At 49.1% G+C, this 17,731-nt stretch overlaps 1 protein-coding gene across 1 annotated transcript in view; it reads right to left on the bottom strand.

Moving 5' to 3' along the window:
* PAPLN (papilin, proteoglycan like sulfated glycoprotein) overlaps positions 1-17,731 on the bottom strand; it is a 66,782-nt gene that overhangs the window by 14,932 nt on the left and 34,119 nt on the right. The window contains exons 11-20 of the mRNA XM_074957046.1: positions 16,396-16,522; positions 15,236-15,301; positions 14,108-14,161; positions 10,323-10,530; positions 6,379-6,555; positions 5,044-5,200; positions 3,665-3,751; positions 2,322-2,592; positions 2,071-2,188; positions 776-905 (exon numbers count right to left, since the gene is read on the bottom strand). Of these exons, the coding sequence (XP_074813147.1) occupies positions 776-905; positions 2,071-2,188; positions 2,322-2,592; positions 3,665-3,751; positions 5,044-5,200; positions 6,379-6,555; positions 10,323-10,530; positions 14,108-14,161; positions 15,236-15,301; positions 16,396-16,522 (1,395 nt within the window). The remainder of the gene's footprint in view (positions 1-775; positions 906-2,070; positions 2,189-2,321; positions 2,593-3,664; positions 3,752-5,043; positions 5,201-6,378; positions 6,556-10,322; positions 10,531-14,107; positions 14,162-15,235; positions 15,302-16,395; positions 16,523-17,731) is intronic.

Here is a 17,731-nt window from a genome sequence, read left to right as displayed (position 1 = left end):
ACAAGTGGCCACTATAGGGGTGAGGAGGAGTGTGCAAGAAGTTGTCCCTTCCTGGGGATGGCTGGGCAGAAATGCTCCCAGTGGCTGTCCCTGTGCTCGAGAAGGGGGTTGGGGAAGGCGATGTAATAGCACACTCCTGATACTACTCTGCCAAGTACAGCTGGTGTCCTGGGGGACCGAGCAGCTCTATCCTAGAATGGGGCAAACAGCACTTCTTCTGAGCTAAAGGAACAAAACCGAGTAACAATTTCCCTGGAGCTCCTCGTGGAGCACCATGGCTCTGCAGTGCCCCCTACTCAGAGATGTGGCTTCAGATCTTCAATTGAAGCCTTAAGTGACATGTTCGACCCCTAATTATAGCCCTGAAACCATACTGGGGTCAATAGGATTGTTTGGGGGGTAGGATATGGCCTACTGATAATAGGATGATTCCTAGCTTGTCATGGATCAAGGCAACTGACAGGGATCAATGCAAGCAGGGATGCATGAGTGAGTCCTGGCCTGCAGAGTGGCCCTTACGAGGAAGTCCTATAGACTCCAACAGAGATGAAATCAATAGGATTCTAAAGAAAGTTAATAGGGGTTGATAGGAATTTCTCTAATGTTTTTTTCCAACCATCATACAGAATCCTATTGCAGGGAGAGTATTTTTTATTACATTTTACAGGATAGGTGAAAACCCCTATACAAAGCTTCACATTTTCTATTACAGACTGTGGGACTTTCCTTTCAGGGGAGGCACATTTCTAAAGCAGGAAGCCAAAACATCACTTACGTTGGCTGGGTCTGTTGAGGCATCCTTCCCCTTGAGGTCCTGAAGCTGAAGCAATGTTGTCATAGCAGCAGCCATAGAAAGACCCTCGACACTCATCAGACGGGTTCTGCTGGGACAAAGCTTGGCTTGCCTTAGTGAAAGGAATTCAAAGCCAAAAGTTACTGGGCAGCTACTGCTACCGCACCAGCTGCTGCACAGGTGAGAAATCATACAGTTTGCCCACTGGATTGGTCTAGCAGCTCGAGGAGCCATTATCAACTTTGATTTTCTATGAGTAAGTGTCATGCCGGGGGGGGAGCTGGACTGACAGCCCTGGAGCCAAGAGATTCTCTGCTTATCTCCAGAACAGATACAGCAAGTTCCGTGGCAGTGCAAGCCTCCCTATGCTGCCCACCAATGTGCCTGAAGGAATCAACTCTAGGGATAAGAAGGGAGTTCTTTCTCTGTGGCCACTCCTGCTCTTGGCTACTCTGTTGAGACTGCGAAGAGGGGAACTGCCAGTGGCGATGGTGGTGTTTTCCCCTGTCCACAAGGAATGGGATGGAGATCACTGTCTCATGTCACATAGACCACCGGATAATTGAATGGTATGGAATTTCAGTCATTATTCACCTAGGCTAGGTTAAAATGGGCAACTTCGAAGTGTGAAACTCTCGATATCTCCTAAGCCATCTGTCCCTGTTTGCATTTTGGCGTGCCCCGCTAACCTGTTCTGGACCACGAACCACCTTGTTAGCCTGAACTGACTCTACACAGGTCCGGAATCTAGCATCTCCCACTGCAAAGACCTATCAACTTACATTCTCGGAAAAAAACAATCAAATCAAAGTTAGCCTCATAGAATGGCAGGAACCATACATCAAACACAGGCCCAACAATCAAATACTTCCCTCTCCACATGCAGTGCTGCTGATTTCCAGTTGCCTTGAGAGAGGGAGTTTGGTTCAGTGTCCTATAATAAGGAATATTGAGTCTCTTCCCCAAACGAGGGTGCTCCATTCATCAACCTGGCAGCACAAATTGCAGCTTCTACACCACTACCCGGGACCCATTGCACGAGGGAATTCCAGTGGGGCTCACTGAGCGGCAGCAGATAGGAATGTTGGCTTTGTGGGCATCTAGCATCCTCCCTCTATCAATTCCCCAGAGTTATTGTCAGGAGACATAAAGAAAGAGTAGAACAGGAGCCAAAAACCTCAGTCTCCAGGGCCAGAGCCAAACCCTGAAAACAATGTGCTATTTCAACCAGATCTCAATATTATTAGTAAAAGGTTCTAGAGAGTTCTGGCACTTACCGTTGGGGAGGCTGCAGCGGGCCTGTTTCTGCTCACATAAACATCACTGTAATATTGCGTGCAACCCACATTGTTGGGGCCCTGGGCAGCTGATATTCCATCAGGGCAGCATCCATACCTGCAGGGAAAAGACAAAGGGCTTAGCAAAATCTGTCTTATCTGGAACCCTGACCCAACAAAGGCAGTCTGTAATCATCAACTCTGCCATAGAGGGTGGTTCCACCAGCCCAAACCTCACTGTTTCATCTAACCTGCTCTGATGGCATGTGCTGAAGGGGCAGCCTTGCCCAAAAGGGCCAGAAGCCGGAGTGCGGCCATCTGAGCAGCAGCCATGAGGGCTCTGGCTGCAGTCCCAAGGGCCAGTCCCTGTGGCAATATCCTGATGGGAGCTGAACTGCCGGGATCCTGAAGAGCTTGAGTGGGATTCCCAACGAAGAGGCAAGAAGTTAGAGCTATGGTCTTCATTGGGCTGGAGCTGATGGTGTGTGGAGCTACCTTGGATTGTTCTTTCATTGCTATAAACTGAAAAGAAAATTCCTTAATGCATGCAGCCATTTCAGGTGGGCAACAAAATCCAGTCTCTATTTCCTCTGCCTCTGTTCAAAGCACATTGATAGACGAAAGAAGTCCTCTACCAGTCCGACTCTGAGGCCAGACTTGTTAACGTACACTTTCCACCTGGGAGAAAGTCACAGGGAACTTTCTGACTGAAGCTTTGGTTCCCATTCACAATGAATTCTGGTTCCTTAAGATTACTGTGCTACCAGATGACCTATTACCCTTAAGAAATGGTCTCTAACAATATTCTTCCTGTCCTCCCACTAGTCCAGGAAACACTGTTAGCTACATCATATGGGCAGTTTTCCCCCTCAAATATTCCTATTATAAAGTGACTGAGGGCAAGTGTTTAGCAGGTTTCTCAATACACACGGACTGGCCTTCAAAAGAATGATGACCTTCGTGAAGACTGAATATGGCATCAGTCACCTCAAATCACTTGCTGGCTACTCCCTCCCTTCTACAAACCCACCCAGCTCAGTAACAGACCTGAGATGCCCCCACCTGTTTCACTTTCTCCCCCAAATGGGGGTTCCCTGTTCTCTCAGATTCTCTGGGTGTCTTTAGTTCCCAAATATCTTTTGTATCTGCTGCAGTAGTGGTTCAAAATAAGGCACTGGAGCTGCCAATGCAAGATTCTGGGTCAGACTTGAAACCTAAAGATGCCTGCAGCACACAACTGAGTGGAAACAGGGGAACTCTTCTAGAGATAAGATGGGGAGCAAGTCTGCAGGTGGCAAAGAAAGGTTTGGGACTGGCCCGCTGGCGAGGGACCATAGTAAACTTATTATTCTCCTGGCAACCTCTTAGACATGACTGCCAAGGAGGCACTCCATTAATGCCGCCCATATCAAAGTCTAGGATTTATGCACACATATATACATTCCTTTTTGAATTTGTATCTAGATACAACTCAATATAGATATAAAAGGATCTGTAAATTGTTCCTTGCCCTACAATTCCTGGCAGCCCATGGAAGCCACATAAAGAAAACAGTAAAGAGGACATCATAAAAGAAAACACACGACTTCCAAACCTGCAGTGCCACTGTCTGGGTAGTAGCGGGTCAGCAAGTACTCTCGGCTGATGTCATAGCCTGTGGTGTCCTGCATACTGGGAACCTCTGCAAGGAGATGGACAAATAACAGAATATAGGCAGTGGGTTGGACTAGTCAGTGAATACAGGTGTCTGTATTCACCTGTGCCATGGGATTGGACAGGAGAAGAAATATTCAGATTGGGATAAAGCGTCCACAAAATTATTCCAACTCCTGGGGGGACCCAGTGTGGGAGGAGCTTGGCATCGTTCTCTGTCAACCTGCATAATCCACTGCCACATTCCTATAAGGCCAGAGGAGGGAGAGAAAGACCCTAGCCAACCAGATGACATGTGGAAACATGTCAAATCGTGGATCTGCCATGACACAGCTGTGGGCAGCAACATCTCTGCAGCCTTTAGCTTTCAGGCCAGGAGGGGCAATATCCTAACTCTGGACATCTCTCATAGTGTGCCAAAAATTAATTGCCCTGCAGGGGATAGTGAGACAGTAAGACGGATTAACAAAGATGCCTACAGTTAGCACTATAAGCAATGGTGAAACACTGTCTGCTCTGTCATGTCAGACTTCAGGTAACTAATTCTGGGGCCCATTGTTAGGCTGCTGTTGCTTGAAGCCAAACAGACTTGATAAATGAACCAATCAGGAGTGGGTCCTATGGCTTTGAGGGTGGAATCATAGCATTAATATAGCCAATAGGAGACCTCAAAGCTCCTGAAGCCAATGAGGAAGTTTGTTTGCTCAGAGCATCCATGCTGATAGACAGCTTGGACTGGATGGAACGTCAAAGCAATGCCCCTAGTTCTGAGGCAATAGACCCAGTAGGGCAGGTTTTGGTACATTTGGTTTGATTCCCCTATCTGGCTGGAGGGAGAAGTATGGAGAGCAAGTGTTTGTAACAACACCCTGGTCCGTGTGTTGTGTGCCCTTGTCTATACCTGATCCACAGAGGATGAGACCGTTACAGCCCCCAGCTACAGAGCCATGCCCACGTGGCAGAGACTCACACTTTTAGTTCTGGTGGTCCCTGATGCAAACCTCAGTGTCACCCAGGACAGAGGCCATCAGACAGGCAAGGGAAATACAGGAATTAAAAGCATCAGTCTCAAAAGGGGTAGGCACTGGTGTTGCTCACGTGCCTGATTCACACGTTTCAGACAGCACAGGTAGCAGGAAACCCATTCCAGGCACCGTGGGAAGATGGAGCAAACTAGCTGCTCTATGAAAGTTGCACAAATGGGCAGGCAAGGAGCAGAGGCCTTGAAACAATCAGCCCTGCTGGCATGAGATACTGGGAATTTTTATTCAAAAGCAGGAACATCCTAGGAAAATCCAGAGGTCTAGTAATGTCACTTACGCTGCGGCAGATAGCAGGGCTGAGTGTTGCAGCTTCCCAGCACGGCTGGGGTCTGCGGCTGGCTGGCCTTGCACGTCTCAGGGGGGTAGAATTTGGAATCGCCATCAGCACAGATGACCTGGCGTTTTCGGATGCCTGAGTCACAGCTCTTGGAACACTTGGGCAGAAAGATGAGATGAGAGAGCAGGGAGACAGAATACAGTAACCCCACGAGCCTGGCATGCTGACCAGGAATATGGTTAGCTGCTGGCAAAACTTGCCAAAGCATAGCCCATGGCAGCCTGCTGAATGATGGTGTGACCAACCCTGAGCTGTTGAACATGGCTAGGAGCAATTTGTCTGTTACTGGGGTCCAATGGCCCTGGTAGGCAGAGTCCTAACGTCCCCCTTCCCTGGGGCCAAGTACCAAATTTCAATGGGGCTGACAATGGAGCAACCAGGTTTGATGGTTCTGGTAGCATAGCTGACTGGCATTGCCACCCTTGCTAGGAAGTAAGGTGGGGGTGGCAGGGAGGGATTGGCAGCAGCCAGGAATGAAGGCAAGGAAGTCGGGGAAGGGGGATTAAGTATCTGTGTAACACATCTGCCCCAGCAAGACACTTCTCGCCTTTAATCAGATAGAGGACATCATTTTCAAAATTAGACACCCAAACCAAGCGCTCGTTCCCTCATTTTGTTGGAATCCTATGCATCAGACAGAACCAGATTAAGGCATAAGGGCTCACCTAGCCTTGTTAAGGCCCCATCTACATGGTGCCAGGAACCGTGCTTAGCATCTTTTAAGCCAGTTCAGGCTAACTCAGCTGGCACAGATGGGGCAAAATTGAGTTTGGGAAATTGCCTACTAGCTTTGGTGCTGATCCTGACCACAAGTCAGACTAAACACAGTTTGGCCCTCTACCTAAAGGCAGGCGACCCTCTGTCTAAATTGGGTTACCCTGAACCCTTTCAGAAACATACTTCAATTCACCAAACATGATGACCAGCGAAATAGAGATGGAGCCTCTCTCATACTCCATCTGTCACATTCAAATGGGTAGCTGTGATGTTGATAATGGTGTCACAGAAATGGGAATAACGAAGCAACAGGAGTGGATTGTTTCAGTGTATCAGCTGCATGCTGCCACAGTCACTAAAACATTAATCCCCCCAGAGGGCTTGTTTTTGGAGAAGACAAAAGCTGTGACAGTGAGCCATGGAGCTGATAACGAAGGAGTATGTGCTCCTGGCCTCAACCAACATGCGGACCGATTCAGTCACAGCGCAATATGTGAGAAACACTGCATGAGTACAAGTTAACTGATGAAGTGAGCACCATGAGGGTACGACACTCACCAGGCCCCAGACTCCAATGTGCCAACCAATTTTCTGGATGCAATTCTCCTTGCTGCAGGGCTGTCTGAGGAGTGGTTTAGGCTCTGTCAGGCAGGCAAAGTCTTGAGTCTGAGATCCCAACTCGGTTCTGCAGGTGACAGTCCGGGTCTGAACACCCTCTCCACAGCTGGCTGAGCACTGCAAGAAGGGGCCTGATTGTTACAGGGAATGCAGCCAGGTACCTCTGAGTTTCCTGGCTCTGCTCCCCAATTTCAAAATAGACGTCAGCTTTGAAAACGTACAGTATGAACCACCATCGGAGAAGCAGCCTAACGCATATGTTACTGGGATGCCATCATTCTTCGGCTGTATAGGAGTCAGAGTACCCTGATGGACAGGGCACTGGCCTGGGACTTGGGTTCTATTCCTGACTCTGCGACTAGCTTGCTAGGTGACTTGGGCAAGTCACTTCACCTCTCAGTTTCCCCATTGATGAGGATACTGACCCTCTTTGTAATGTGCTTTGAGATCTACTGATGCAAAGTGATACACATGAGCTACAGGTTATGATGTTAGTGCAGGGGTGGGCAAACTTTTTGGCCCAAGGGACACATCTGGGAATAGAAATTGTATGGCGAGCCATGAATACTCACAAAATTGGGGTTGGGGTGTGGGAGAAGGTGCGGGCTCTGGTTGGGGGTGTGGGCTCAAGGGTGGGTCCAGAAATGAGGAATTCAGGGTGCAGGAGGGGGCTCCGGGCTGGAGTGGGAGGGATGTGGGGGGGGTGAGGGCTCTGGCAGGTGGTGCAGGCTCTGGGGTGGGGCTGGGGATGAGAAGTTTGGGGTGTAGGAGGGTGCTCTGGCCTGGGATTGAGGCATTTGGAGGGTGGGAGGGGGATCAGGACTGGGGAAGGGGGTTGGGGCGCGGGGGGAGGCTCAAGGGCTCAGGCTCTGGGCGGTGCTTACCTCAAGTGGCTCCCAGAAGCAGTGGCGTGTTCCTTCTCCGGCTCCTACGTGGAGGCACAGCCAGGCGGCTCTGCATGCTGCCCCGTCCGCAGGCACCACCCCTACAGCTCCCATTGGCCGTGGTTCCTGGCCAATGGGAGCTGCAGGGGCTGCACTTCGGGTGGGGGCAGTGTGCAGAACGGAGCCCTCTGGCTGCCCCTACATGTAGGAGCCAGAGGGGAGCCATGTCGCTGCTTCTGGGAGCTGCATGGAGCGGCCCCCGACTCTGCTTCCCGGCTGGAGAGCCGGAGCGGGGTAAGCCCCAGACCCCACTCCCCAGCAGGAGCTCGAGGGCCGGATTAAAACAGCTGGTGGGCCGGATCCAGAAATCAGCATAAGGTAAGGATTTCAGAGCAGGGAAGAGGACATAGGTTCTTGCATTGTCCAGATCCCTGGCCCAAAGACCTTGTCGCACTCAAGTGATCCACAGTCTGGCTCCTAATTGGTTTCTCCTGATGACAGAGGGAGAACAGAAACACACTGTTTTTTCACATGGTGGGGCTGTGTTGTGACCGCTATGCTAGAAATTACATTTTATATATATTTTTAGTGTTTTTCAATGCGACATTCCTCTTTTAATTTCACTGTCATGATTCCTAGTATCCAAACCATTCTGGAATCTGTGGCAATCTCCATATTTATATATTTTTCCTGCATCTTTCAAGACAAATGTAGAGTCCTGAATCTGTTTCAGGAATTGCAATGCCATGATGTTATGCCACACTGTCATATTATATTGTTCAACATCTTCATTAATGATCTGGATGATGGGATGGATTGCACCCTCAGCAAGTTCGTGGATGACACTAAGCTTGGGGGAGAAGTAGATACACTGGAGGATAGGGATAGGGTCCAGTGTGGCCTAGACAAATTGGAGGATTGGCCAAAAGAAATCTGATGAAGTTCAACAAGGACAAGTGCAGAGTCCTGCACTTAGGATGGAAGAATCTCATGCACTGCTACAGGCTGGCTAAGTGGCAGTTCTGCAGAAAAGGACCTGGGGATTACAGTGGACAAGAAGCTGGATATAAGTCAACAGTGTGCCCTTGTTGCCAAGAAGGCTAAGCGGCATATTGGGCTGCATTAGTAGGAGCATTGCCAGCAGATTGAGGGATATATCAGAGAGATAAATACCACAGAGGGAGAAGAATTATTTAAGCTCAGTACCAATGTGGACACAAGAACAAATGGATATAAACTGGCCATCAGGAAGTTTAGACTGGAAATTATACAAAGGTTTCTAACCATCAGAGGAGTGAAGTTCTGGAACAGCCTTCAAAGGGAAGCAGTGGGGGCAAAAGACATATCTGGCTTCAGGACTAAGCTTGATAAATTTATGGAGGAGATGATATGATGGGATAGCCTAATTTTGACAACTAATTGATCTTCGACTATTAGCAGTAGATATGCCCAACGGCCTGTGATGAGATGTTAGATGGGGTGGGATCTGAGTTACTACAGAGAATTCTTTCCTGGGTGTCTGGCTGGTGAGTCTTGCCCACACGCTCAGGTTTGCATGTTTAGCTTGCCACATGTTTAGCTGATTGCCATATTTGGGGTCGGGAAGGAATTTCCCCCAGGGCAGATTGGCAGAGGCCCTGGGGGTTTTTCACCTTCCTCTGCAGCATGGGGCACAGGTCACTTGCTGGAGGATTCTCTGCACCTTGAAGTCTTTAAATCACTATTTGAGGACTTCAATAGCTCAGACATAAGTTAGGGGTTTGTTACAGGAGTTGCTGGGTTAGATTCTGTGGCTTGCGTTGTGCAGGAGGTCAGACTAGATGATCATAATGGTCCCTTCTGACCTTAAAGTCTATGATTCTAAGTGATTATTCCCCTCTATTTGGCACTGGTGAGGCCACATCTGGAGTACTGTATCCAGTTTTGCCTCCCCCCACCCACCCCCACTACAGAAATGATGTGGACAAATTGGAGAGAGTCCTGCAGAGGGTAACGAAAATGATTAGGGGGCTGGGGCACATGACTTAGGAGGAAAGGCAGAGGAACTTGGCTTATTTAGTCTGCCGAAGAGAAGAGTGAGGGGGGATTTGATAGCAGCCTTCAACTACCTGAAGGGGGGATTCCAAAGAGGATGGAGCTAGGCTGTTCTCAGTGGTGGCAGATGACAGAACAAGGAGCAATCATCTCAAGTTGCAGCGGGAGAGGTCTAGGTTGGATATTAGGAAAAACTATTTCACTAGGAGGTTGGTGAAGCACTGGAATGGGTTACCTAGGGAGGTGGTGGAATCTCCATCCTTAGAGGTTTTCAAGGCCCAGCTTGACAAAGCCCTGGCTGGGATGATTTACCTGGGGTTGGTCCTGCTTTGAGCAGGAGGTTGAACTAGATGACCTCCTGAGGTCTCTTCCAACCTTAATCTTCTATGATTCTATGGTGCACCTTTTCAGGCAATGCAATGTCTCAGCACAGCAATACAAATGTTGCCAGGCTGTACTGCTGGACTGAACGTAAATTCAGGAGAATAAATTTCAGCCCTGCACTGAAGATGGATTAGACAGAATTTAATAGGTGTCCTCCATCTCTCCTTTCTATGCTTCGAGGATTTCAAATGTCTTCCTCATTGGCAGGCTTGCATGTAAGTGGTTCAAAGAGTTCCCCCTTGTGGAGACACAAATACACCCAGGCACCAACAATCCAACTCGCAATATCGTGTATGGGCTGAACTCTGCCCAGACATACAGTTTAGTGTAATGCCTTTGTAGATTAAGGACAAGGCAGGATTTGGTCCTCTGTCTGCACAGAGTATGTTCTACAAGTCCCTTTCTCTGCCCAATCTGCACAGGATCTAAGTCTGTTGCAGCCCTAGGTGGAGAACCTGTCTCTTTAGCTCAAGCTGTAGCATTTCACACTTCTAGCTCTGAAGGTCCCCGGTGCAATCCCTGGTATGCTAGCTCAGACGGTGGTTGTCTGATACGTACATTGTATTCAAAGTGTAAACTCACCTCTGACCAGGGCCCTGCGCTCCACGTTGCACACTGTCGCATGTTGCAGGGCTGCGTGCTGCGGGGCTGCTCCGCAAAGGCCATGCACTTGGCATCATCCACCACCCCCGGGGAGCCTTGTCCATTGTATGACATGCAGTAAACGGAACGCGTTTGGGTACCTCCCCCGCAGGTGGCTGAGCAGGCTCCCCACTCCCCGGTTTTCCAGCTGTAGGTAACAGAAAGCCGTCACAGAACCAATGAACAAAGAGGGCTAGCAAGGAAGACCCTGTACATAGAGCTTGCTGTATCACAGCTGGTGCCCAAAGGGCCAAGGTTAACTCTTAAATCCCCAGTTCAACCAGTTAGGGGAAAATCTCTTTTTGTGTTGTGACATCAGCAACAGAAAGAAAGAAAGACACAAAGGGCCACCACAGCATGACAGGACGTCACAGGGGCATATTTTTGTCTTTCACTCAAGAAAATTGGCAAAGGTGGCAATTTGCATTATACCTGCATGTCCAGGAGGCAGCCATGAAAGTAACGGATGACTACACAAGCTGACCATATGTTAAGTGAGTTTCACCATAACAGTCAGTGTGGAGCTGATCACCATTACATTACCAGAGGCAGAAACTCAAATGTAGCTGGAGTAAAGTTACAGGTGAGTTTAAACATGAACAATTACTGCATAGTGTAGGTGAGCAATGGGGCAGCCCTGTGGAACCAATCCCTGAATGCAACCCACTTGGCTTTCTGATTGTGTGGGGACCCCTCAGGCCTGGTCTACTGTTAAAATTTAGACTGACCTAGTTATGCCACTCAGGGGTGTGAAAAATTCATACTGAGTGGTATAGTTAAGCTGACCTAACCCCCAGTGTACATGAGGCTAGGTCGCTTCCATTGATGTAGCTACCACCCCTCGGGGAGGTGGATTACCTATGTCAATGGAAAAACCATGTCCATCGATGTAGGAAGTGTCTACAGCTGTGCCGCTATAGTGCCTGTAACGTAACCATGCCCTTAGAGCACCACTTTTATTTATTTCTAAAAGGAAGAGGGGGAAAAAAGGCATCTCTCCATCACACTAGAGTGCGATCCATGAAAACATCTCATACAGGACTGCACAATAGAAGACAAGCAATGCAATCAGCCCGACCACCTAACAAACTCCAGCCACAAGCTACAGTATAGAGAAAAACCAAAACCTCATTCTGTCTCAAAGCCCATTCTTAGAGTGTGGGTGGTGACCCTTCGTTGGTGGTCGGTGGACAGCTTCCTTGTCACAGGGTGCTGGCTTATGTCCTTATTTCCAACTGCTGACTTGCATTAAAAAATGCTAAAAATTCATTAGACACACTCTTTGTCATGTAAACAATTGCAGTAGTTGCCACCGAGTTGGGAGGGGAGGGCTCCTCACGATAATCCCACTGTTAGGATGAGGTCCACATTGGGAAAGTTTGAAAACCCTTGCCCTAGCCCTTTCCACCCATGCTCCAACCCTATGCCTGGGAACACAGATGGGCCTTGCAGCACACCTTGAAGGACATCAGATAGGGGTTATTTTTGACATAGGCACCGACTTCCCAATTTCTGGGGGGGGTCGACCCCAGTTCCGTCCCAGGCCCTGCCCCCACTCCATCCCTTCCCCCAAGGCCCCATCCCTGCCCTACCTCTTCCTGCCCCCATTCTGTCCCCTCCCAAGGGCGCCCCATAGACAACTGGTGCCTCCCCATACTGGGAGGCATGATATAAAGGGGAGGTCACATGTCCCCCTGACCAACCACTCCCCCACACCCAGCCCTGGGCCACCATGCTCTCCCCACTGCACATTACCTGCAGGAAGGGGGTGCTCTGTCCTCCCGCTGCTCCTGCCCAGCCTCCTACCCCCCGGCATGTCCTGCTGCTCTCCCTGGCAGGATGGAGCCGGGGCAGGGAGCAGAAGGGAGCCACTTCTAAAGTTGTCCCCTCCTGGTTGCTGCCCTGCAGCCCAACAGCTGCCTGAGAGAGCCTGGCTGGGGAGGTGACTTCCGCTCCCTGTCTGGGGAGGCAGCTTCTCCTCCCTGCCCAGGCTCAGCCACCGGGGACTACAGCTGAGCGAGTTGGAAACATGCTGGAAGCGGGAGCTCTGGCTCGCTTGTCCCTGGTCCTTGGCACCCAAGCCCAGGCAGGGAGTGGAAGCTACCTCCCAGCCAGGCTCTCTCAGGCAGCCACCAGCCGGCCACGCTGCAGAGCAGTGTCCCAGCAGCCGGAAGGGGTTGGTCCCTTCCATTCCCCAGCATCTGGGGAAATCTCCCCTGATGTCACCCAGCCCCGCCCTCACCCCACCTCTTCCCGCCCTGCCTCTTCCTGCCCCATTCCACCCTCTCCCTTGCCACTTCCTGCCTCCCGCTCCTCCTCCTCCTCCCCCACAGTGCCTCCTGCACACCACCAAACAGCTGATTGCAGCGGGCGGGATGCGCTGGGGAGATGGGGAGGAGCTGATTGGAGAGGCCCCCCGGCAGCACAGGTGCTGAGGAGGAGGAGGGGCCTGCCGGTGGGTGCTCAGCTCCCACTATGTTTTTTCCATGGGTGCTCCAGCCCCAGAGCACCCACGGAGTCAGTGCCTATGATTTTGGACCACAGTGGTGTGTGGAGCCCAAAGTCGGCAGTAGGGGGTGCTCATGGAGAACTTCCTGTCATCAGCTACCTCCCAGTTAATCAAGTAAGCTCCAGCTAAAACAGCTCCACTGATTAGTCAAGACAGCAGATATAATTTCTGCCATCTCCTTCTACTTGTTCCCCCAGCCTGCCATTATCACCTCCATTTTAACCAGGCTGAGCCCTCAGCCCATCCTCCTCATTAACTCCACTCAGGGTCCCATATACTTACTGAGTAAGAGAAGCGACACAATAGAATCCCGTATAAGAATGACTTCAAGGTCAATGAGCAATTTTCCAATATAACTCTGTGGGTCCTCTCAGCCAAGAAGGAACAGAGCCACTCAAGAGCAGCCCCATCAATTGCTACCTGTGCCTGTAGGCCAGTCATAAACAACTCAAAGTCAACTGCAATTACGGCAGTTGATAGATCTAATAGTATTAGTGTGGACACCTGATCATTCATTATCCATCAAGTTGTGTTTCTGTACCGTACACAAGTCTGCAACCAAACTGACAAGGGCCAAGAAGATCTGAAGCACGTAGATACCATAAGAGCATCTTTTTGCAACCTTTTCAGTTATCTTGCCCAAAAGAGGGAAGATTAAAATGGTTAAATAATTGCTCATATTGTTAGTGTCAAGCAAAGGTTTCTTTTGTAAAGGGCATATGCAAGTGTCCTTCAAAGCAGATGGCAACTTGTGCTCTACAAAGGAGGCAATGACAATTTCCACCAACAATGGACCTAGTTCTTCCCAAATGACCTTTAGCAAACAGGAGGGACATGGGGCTAAATCACAGACTGTGGTTAAAAATTCACCCAACACCTCCAATACCTCAACGAGTGCCACAGGATGAAATCTGAGCAAAGACGACCTTGTGTTTGTTCCCCACCAGATATAATTCTGTGCTGCCACAAATGCAAATAACTCAGTCTAAATCTGCAAAATAACTAGAAATTCCCTCAAAAAAGGAATCAGCAGCCAGGCACAGGCTGCCCAGGTTAATCAGGCTGCCAATCACTCAAAACAAATTCACTCATCAAGATTTTGCAGATGCTATAGTGGAGTTAAAAAAACAATTTTTCATTTCCCCATAAAGCCACAGAATAATATGCTTAATAAGCAGCAGGTTTGAAACAAACAAAAGAAAGTATTTCTTCATACAACACAGAGTCAACCTGTGGAACTCCTTGCCAGAGGATGTTGTGAAGGCCAAGACTATAACAGGGTTCAAAAAAGAACTAGATAAGTTCATGGAAAATAGGTCCATCAGTGGCTATTAGCCAGGATGGACAGGGATGGTGTCTCAAGTTTCTGTTTGCCAGAAGCTGGGAATGGATGACAGGGGATGGATCACTTGAGTATTACCTGTTCTGTTCATTCCCTCTGGGGCACCTGGCGTTGGCCACTGTTGGAAGACAGGATACTGGGCTACATAGACTTTTGGTCTGACCCAGCATGGCCACTCTTGTGTTAAAAGGTCTTTATGATAATTGGCCAAATTCACCCAGAGGCTTTTGCAACTGGTACTCAAGGCATCTTCTGCCTCACTTCTTTCATCACAGGCCATCTGTAAACCGAGGTAACCTGCGAGATTGAAGCCATGAAAGAAGATGCCTAAGGGCCCCCCTATTGACAGTAGAGGGCAACATGGTGGTAAGTCCCACTCAGCCATTAGTAGAGTGGTTTGTTGGGAGGACAATTATTCTCTTTTTTGCTTCCGGTGTTAGGGTGGAGAGCCATATCATTGCAGTAAACACTGCATCCAGGCACTTTTGTGCCAGCACTGGAGCACATGCTGTTGGGAGAAGAGCTTTGGAGGAAACTTGAGGTTGCAACAAAGGAAGTTTGGCATTCTGACTAGTTATTAAAATAATGTGATTCACTGCAGTCCTCCGCATTTCTTTTTCTTTCTATGAGTTTATCATCTTGACAAATTGAGGAAAATCTTCAAAAGCAGCCGCCTTGCCCAAGGGAAATGGCAATGCTTATTTCAGGGTCAGAAACAGAAAGATACAAAGAACTGTCTGTCCCCTCCAACAGTCAAATCAGAAGAGCAAATCACCAGTAGGGCTCACCACTGTCTGAGCAAAGCTCCCCCTTTTCTAGTACCCAGGACCCTCCACCATCATTTGTGGGCAGTGAGAATCAAAAGCAAAGCACCATCCTAAACCATCACCAAGGATGAAAACACCCAGTGGGGTTCACCAAGCAACTAGATTTTCTAGGTAGGAAGTGGACAGAGAATAGCTGAAGCTCTGCTTTCTATAATCTCTATCTCCTTCTTGTTACCTCTTCATTTGAGAGCTCCAGGCTCCGCTGTGGCTCCACATTCCCGGCAGATAGATGTAAGATATCCTTTATACACAGAACAAAGGTTTTAAAGGACTTTAAGCAATATATAGAATCCTAGAGCTACAGCCTATTGTGTAGGCAGAAATGTTTCCAGGTCTCCAGGTGCCCTCAAAACACAGGGGCTCCATCAGGCCTCACACTAATTCCACTGGATATACAGAGAGGTGACACCAGGGTGTCCCAGGGTGATAAAATGGTACATGCTGCGGATTCCCTTGTTGGAGCCATGTGGCAGCTAACTGTAAGTGCAATGGAAGGGGGAGCTTGACAGCCGAATAGGAGGAAGGATTGCAGGGCTCAGCCCTCTCAGAAAGGGCCAGGACCTGGGGAATGCAGCAAGTTAACTCCCTTTGCTCTTACATTTGCAGCTCCAAGTGAAGGGAAGAATGAACACTAAGTGAATCCTTCTCCTTCCCCAACTTTGGCTAGGATAATATCTCCAGCAACTCTACCTAGGCAAAGTGAGAGCCCCTGGTTTTGTACACAGACTCAGGCCATGTAGATCCATTCCTTATGGGCACAGAAATTCATTCCCACATCTTGGGTAAAACATTTCAAAAGTGCCTAGGGCTACATCTACACTACAGCCCGATTGATGCTCTGAGATCGATCCACCGGCGGTCGATTTAGTGGGTCTAGTGAAGACCTGCCAAATTGACAGCAGATCGCTCTCCAGTCGACGCTGTACTCTACCCCCAATGAGAAGAGTACAGTAAGTCAACAGGAGAGTTTCTCCCGTCGACCCCCGGCAGTGTAGACCTATGTTATCCACGTAGCTGGAGTTGCATAGCATAGGTCGACTTACTACAGTCGTGTAGACATGGCCTTTAGTAGCCTATATCCCACTTTTTAAAGTGAGCAAGGCACTAAGTCCCGTTGACCACTGTTCTGTCAGTCACAGCTCAGGTATCATCTACCCCTGGGTGGTCTAGAAATGTCTGTTTCCACTGACATGTGAAGTGTATGATTCTTTCATCAGCTCCAGACTGGGGTGGCAGTGGGGGAAGCAGAAGGCAATCAGCATTCTTTTTCCTGGGTCTCAAGATACTTCACAAGGGGGTTGAAGAATCCAGAGAGGTGGAAAGAGAAAGTCTCACCGTTTTGTCTGGGGACAGGCTTGAAGACCACATGTCCGGTTATTGGCTGGCTTTGGTTTGTCCCTGCACATATAATCTGGATAGGCTTCATTGTCTATGGTGCAGAACATCAGGCGTGACTGGTAACCTAAAGGAGAAAAGGAAAATAATATTCTGGTTAAAGTGGCCCATCCATAAAAGGGATTTAAATGCAATCGTTTGGGGAATGGCACATTTCTGAGGTAGTCTGGGGCCCCCACAGCATCTGCATGCTGCAGAGAGAACTGGGTCAGATGCAACTCCAGGATTCTCTATACAACCTGTTCCCACATAAATGGTCCAGTGGTTAGGGCAGTAGCCTAGGACTTGAGAGACCTAGGTTCAATTCCCTGCTGCTCCATGGACTCTCTGTGTCTCAGCTCCGCAACTATAAAATGTGGATCTTAGTATTACCCTACTCCAGGGGGGTGTTGGGAGGATAAACACACAAATGATTGTGAGGTGCTCAAATACTCTGGTGAAAGAGGCTATAGAAGTACCTACCCTAGATAGCGGCTGGGCCCACAGGAAGGGTAAGAGAGACCGAAGAGGAATTTTCCTTTAGCTCAGATGGCTGCGCCCTGTGTTTTGGAAGTTGAAGAACCAGGATTCTAATCCTGGCTCCTGAGGAGTGTGCCCTGCCAGACATAATTTATCTAGCAATTGTGTCTGTTGTCTACAACACATGGACTTGTTACAGTAGCAGAGCTGTGGATCAGCCCAACAAGGCTGGGTCTAAGCCAGGATGAAAGTGGATCAGCCCCTGGGGAAAAGGGCAACTCTGCATCCCTATTCCAGGATTATAACAGCAGGGGAGGTGATGTCACCTTCTACAGAGGCATCCTTGAACTCATATTATGGGCAAGAGAGGTAAGTCACTACAATGGCCACCAGCAAAGAAGGCGAGAAAGGGCAGGCAGGAGCTCAGCATACCGTGAAACTGGTTTTCAATGAGAATCCATGAGTGTGTTGATGTGTACATGGTGTGACCACAGGGGAACTCTGGCAGCCTCTCTGCTGGATGGATGCTCCATAGGGAGGCACTAGAGGTGGCAGGCTCAGTCACGTGGGGTGGGGCAGCAAGGAGATGGGCTTGGTGAGGACATGTTTTGGGTGACTCGAGGGGGCAGAACTATGTGTAAAGGGCTGAAGCTAAACGAAAGAAAACGTAGGCTGCCTGTCAGGAAGAAATCCTTGACAGAGAGATCTATCGGTCTGGAAAACTGTCCCCAAGGGAAGCAGTGGGAGCACCATCACTCAGGACATAGAAAACTAGACTGGACAAAGCATTAAAGAACAGAATGTAGGGAACAATCCT

The sequence above is a fragment of the Natator depressus genome, chromosome 6, assembly GCF_965152275.1.
Source record: "Natator depressus isolate rNatDep1 chromosome 6, rNatDep2.hap1, whole genome shotgun sequence".
NCBI lineage: Eukaryota > Metazoa > Chordata > Testudines > Cheloniidae > Natator > Natator depressus.
This window is presented reverse-complemented; position numbering and strand designations above follow the sequence as displayed.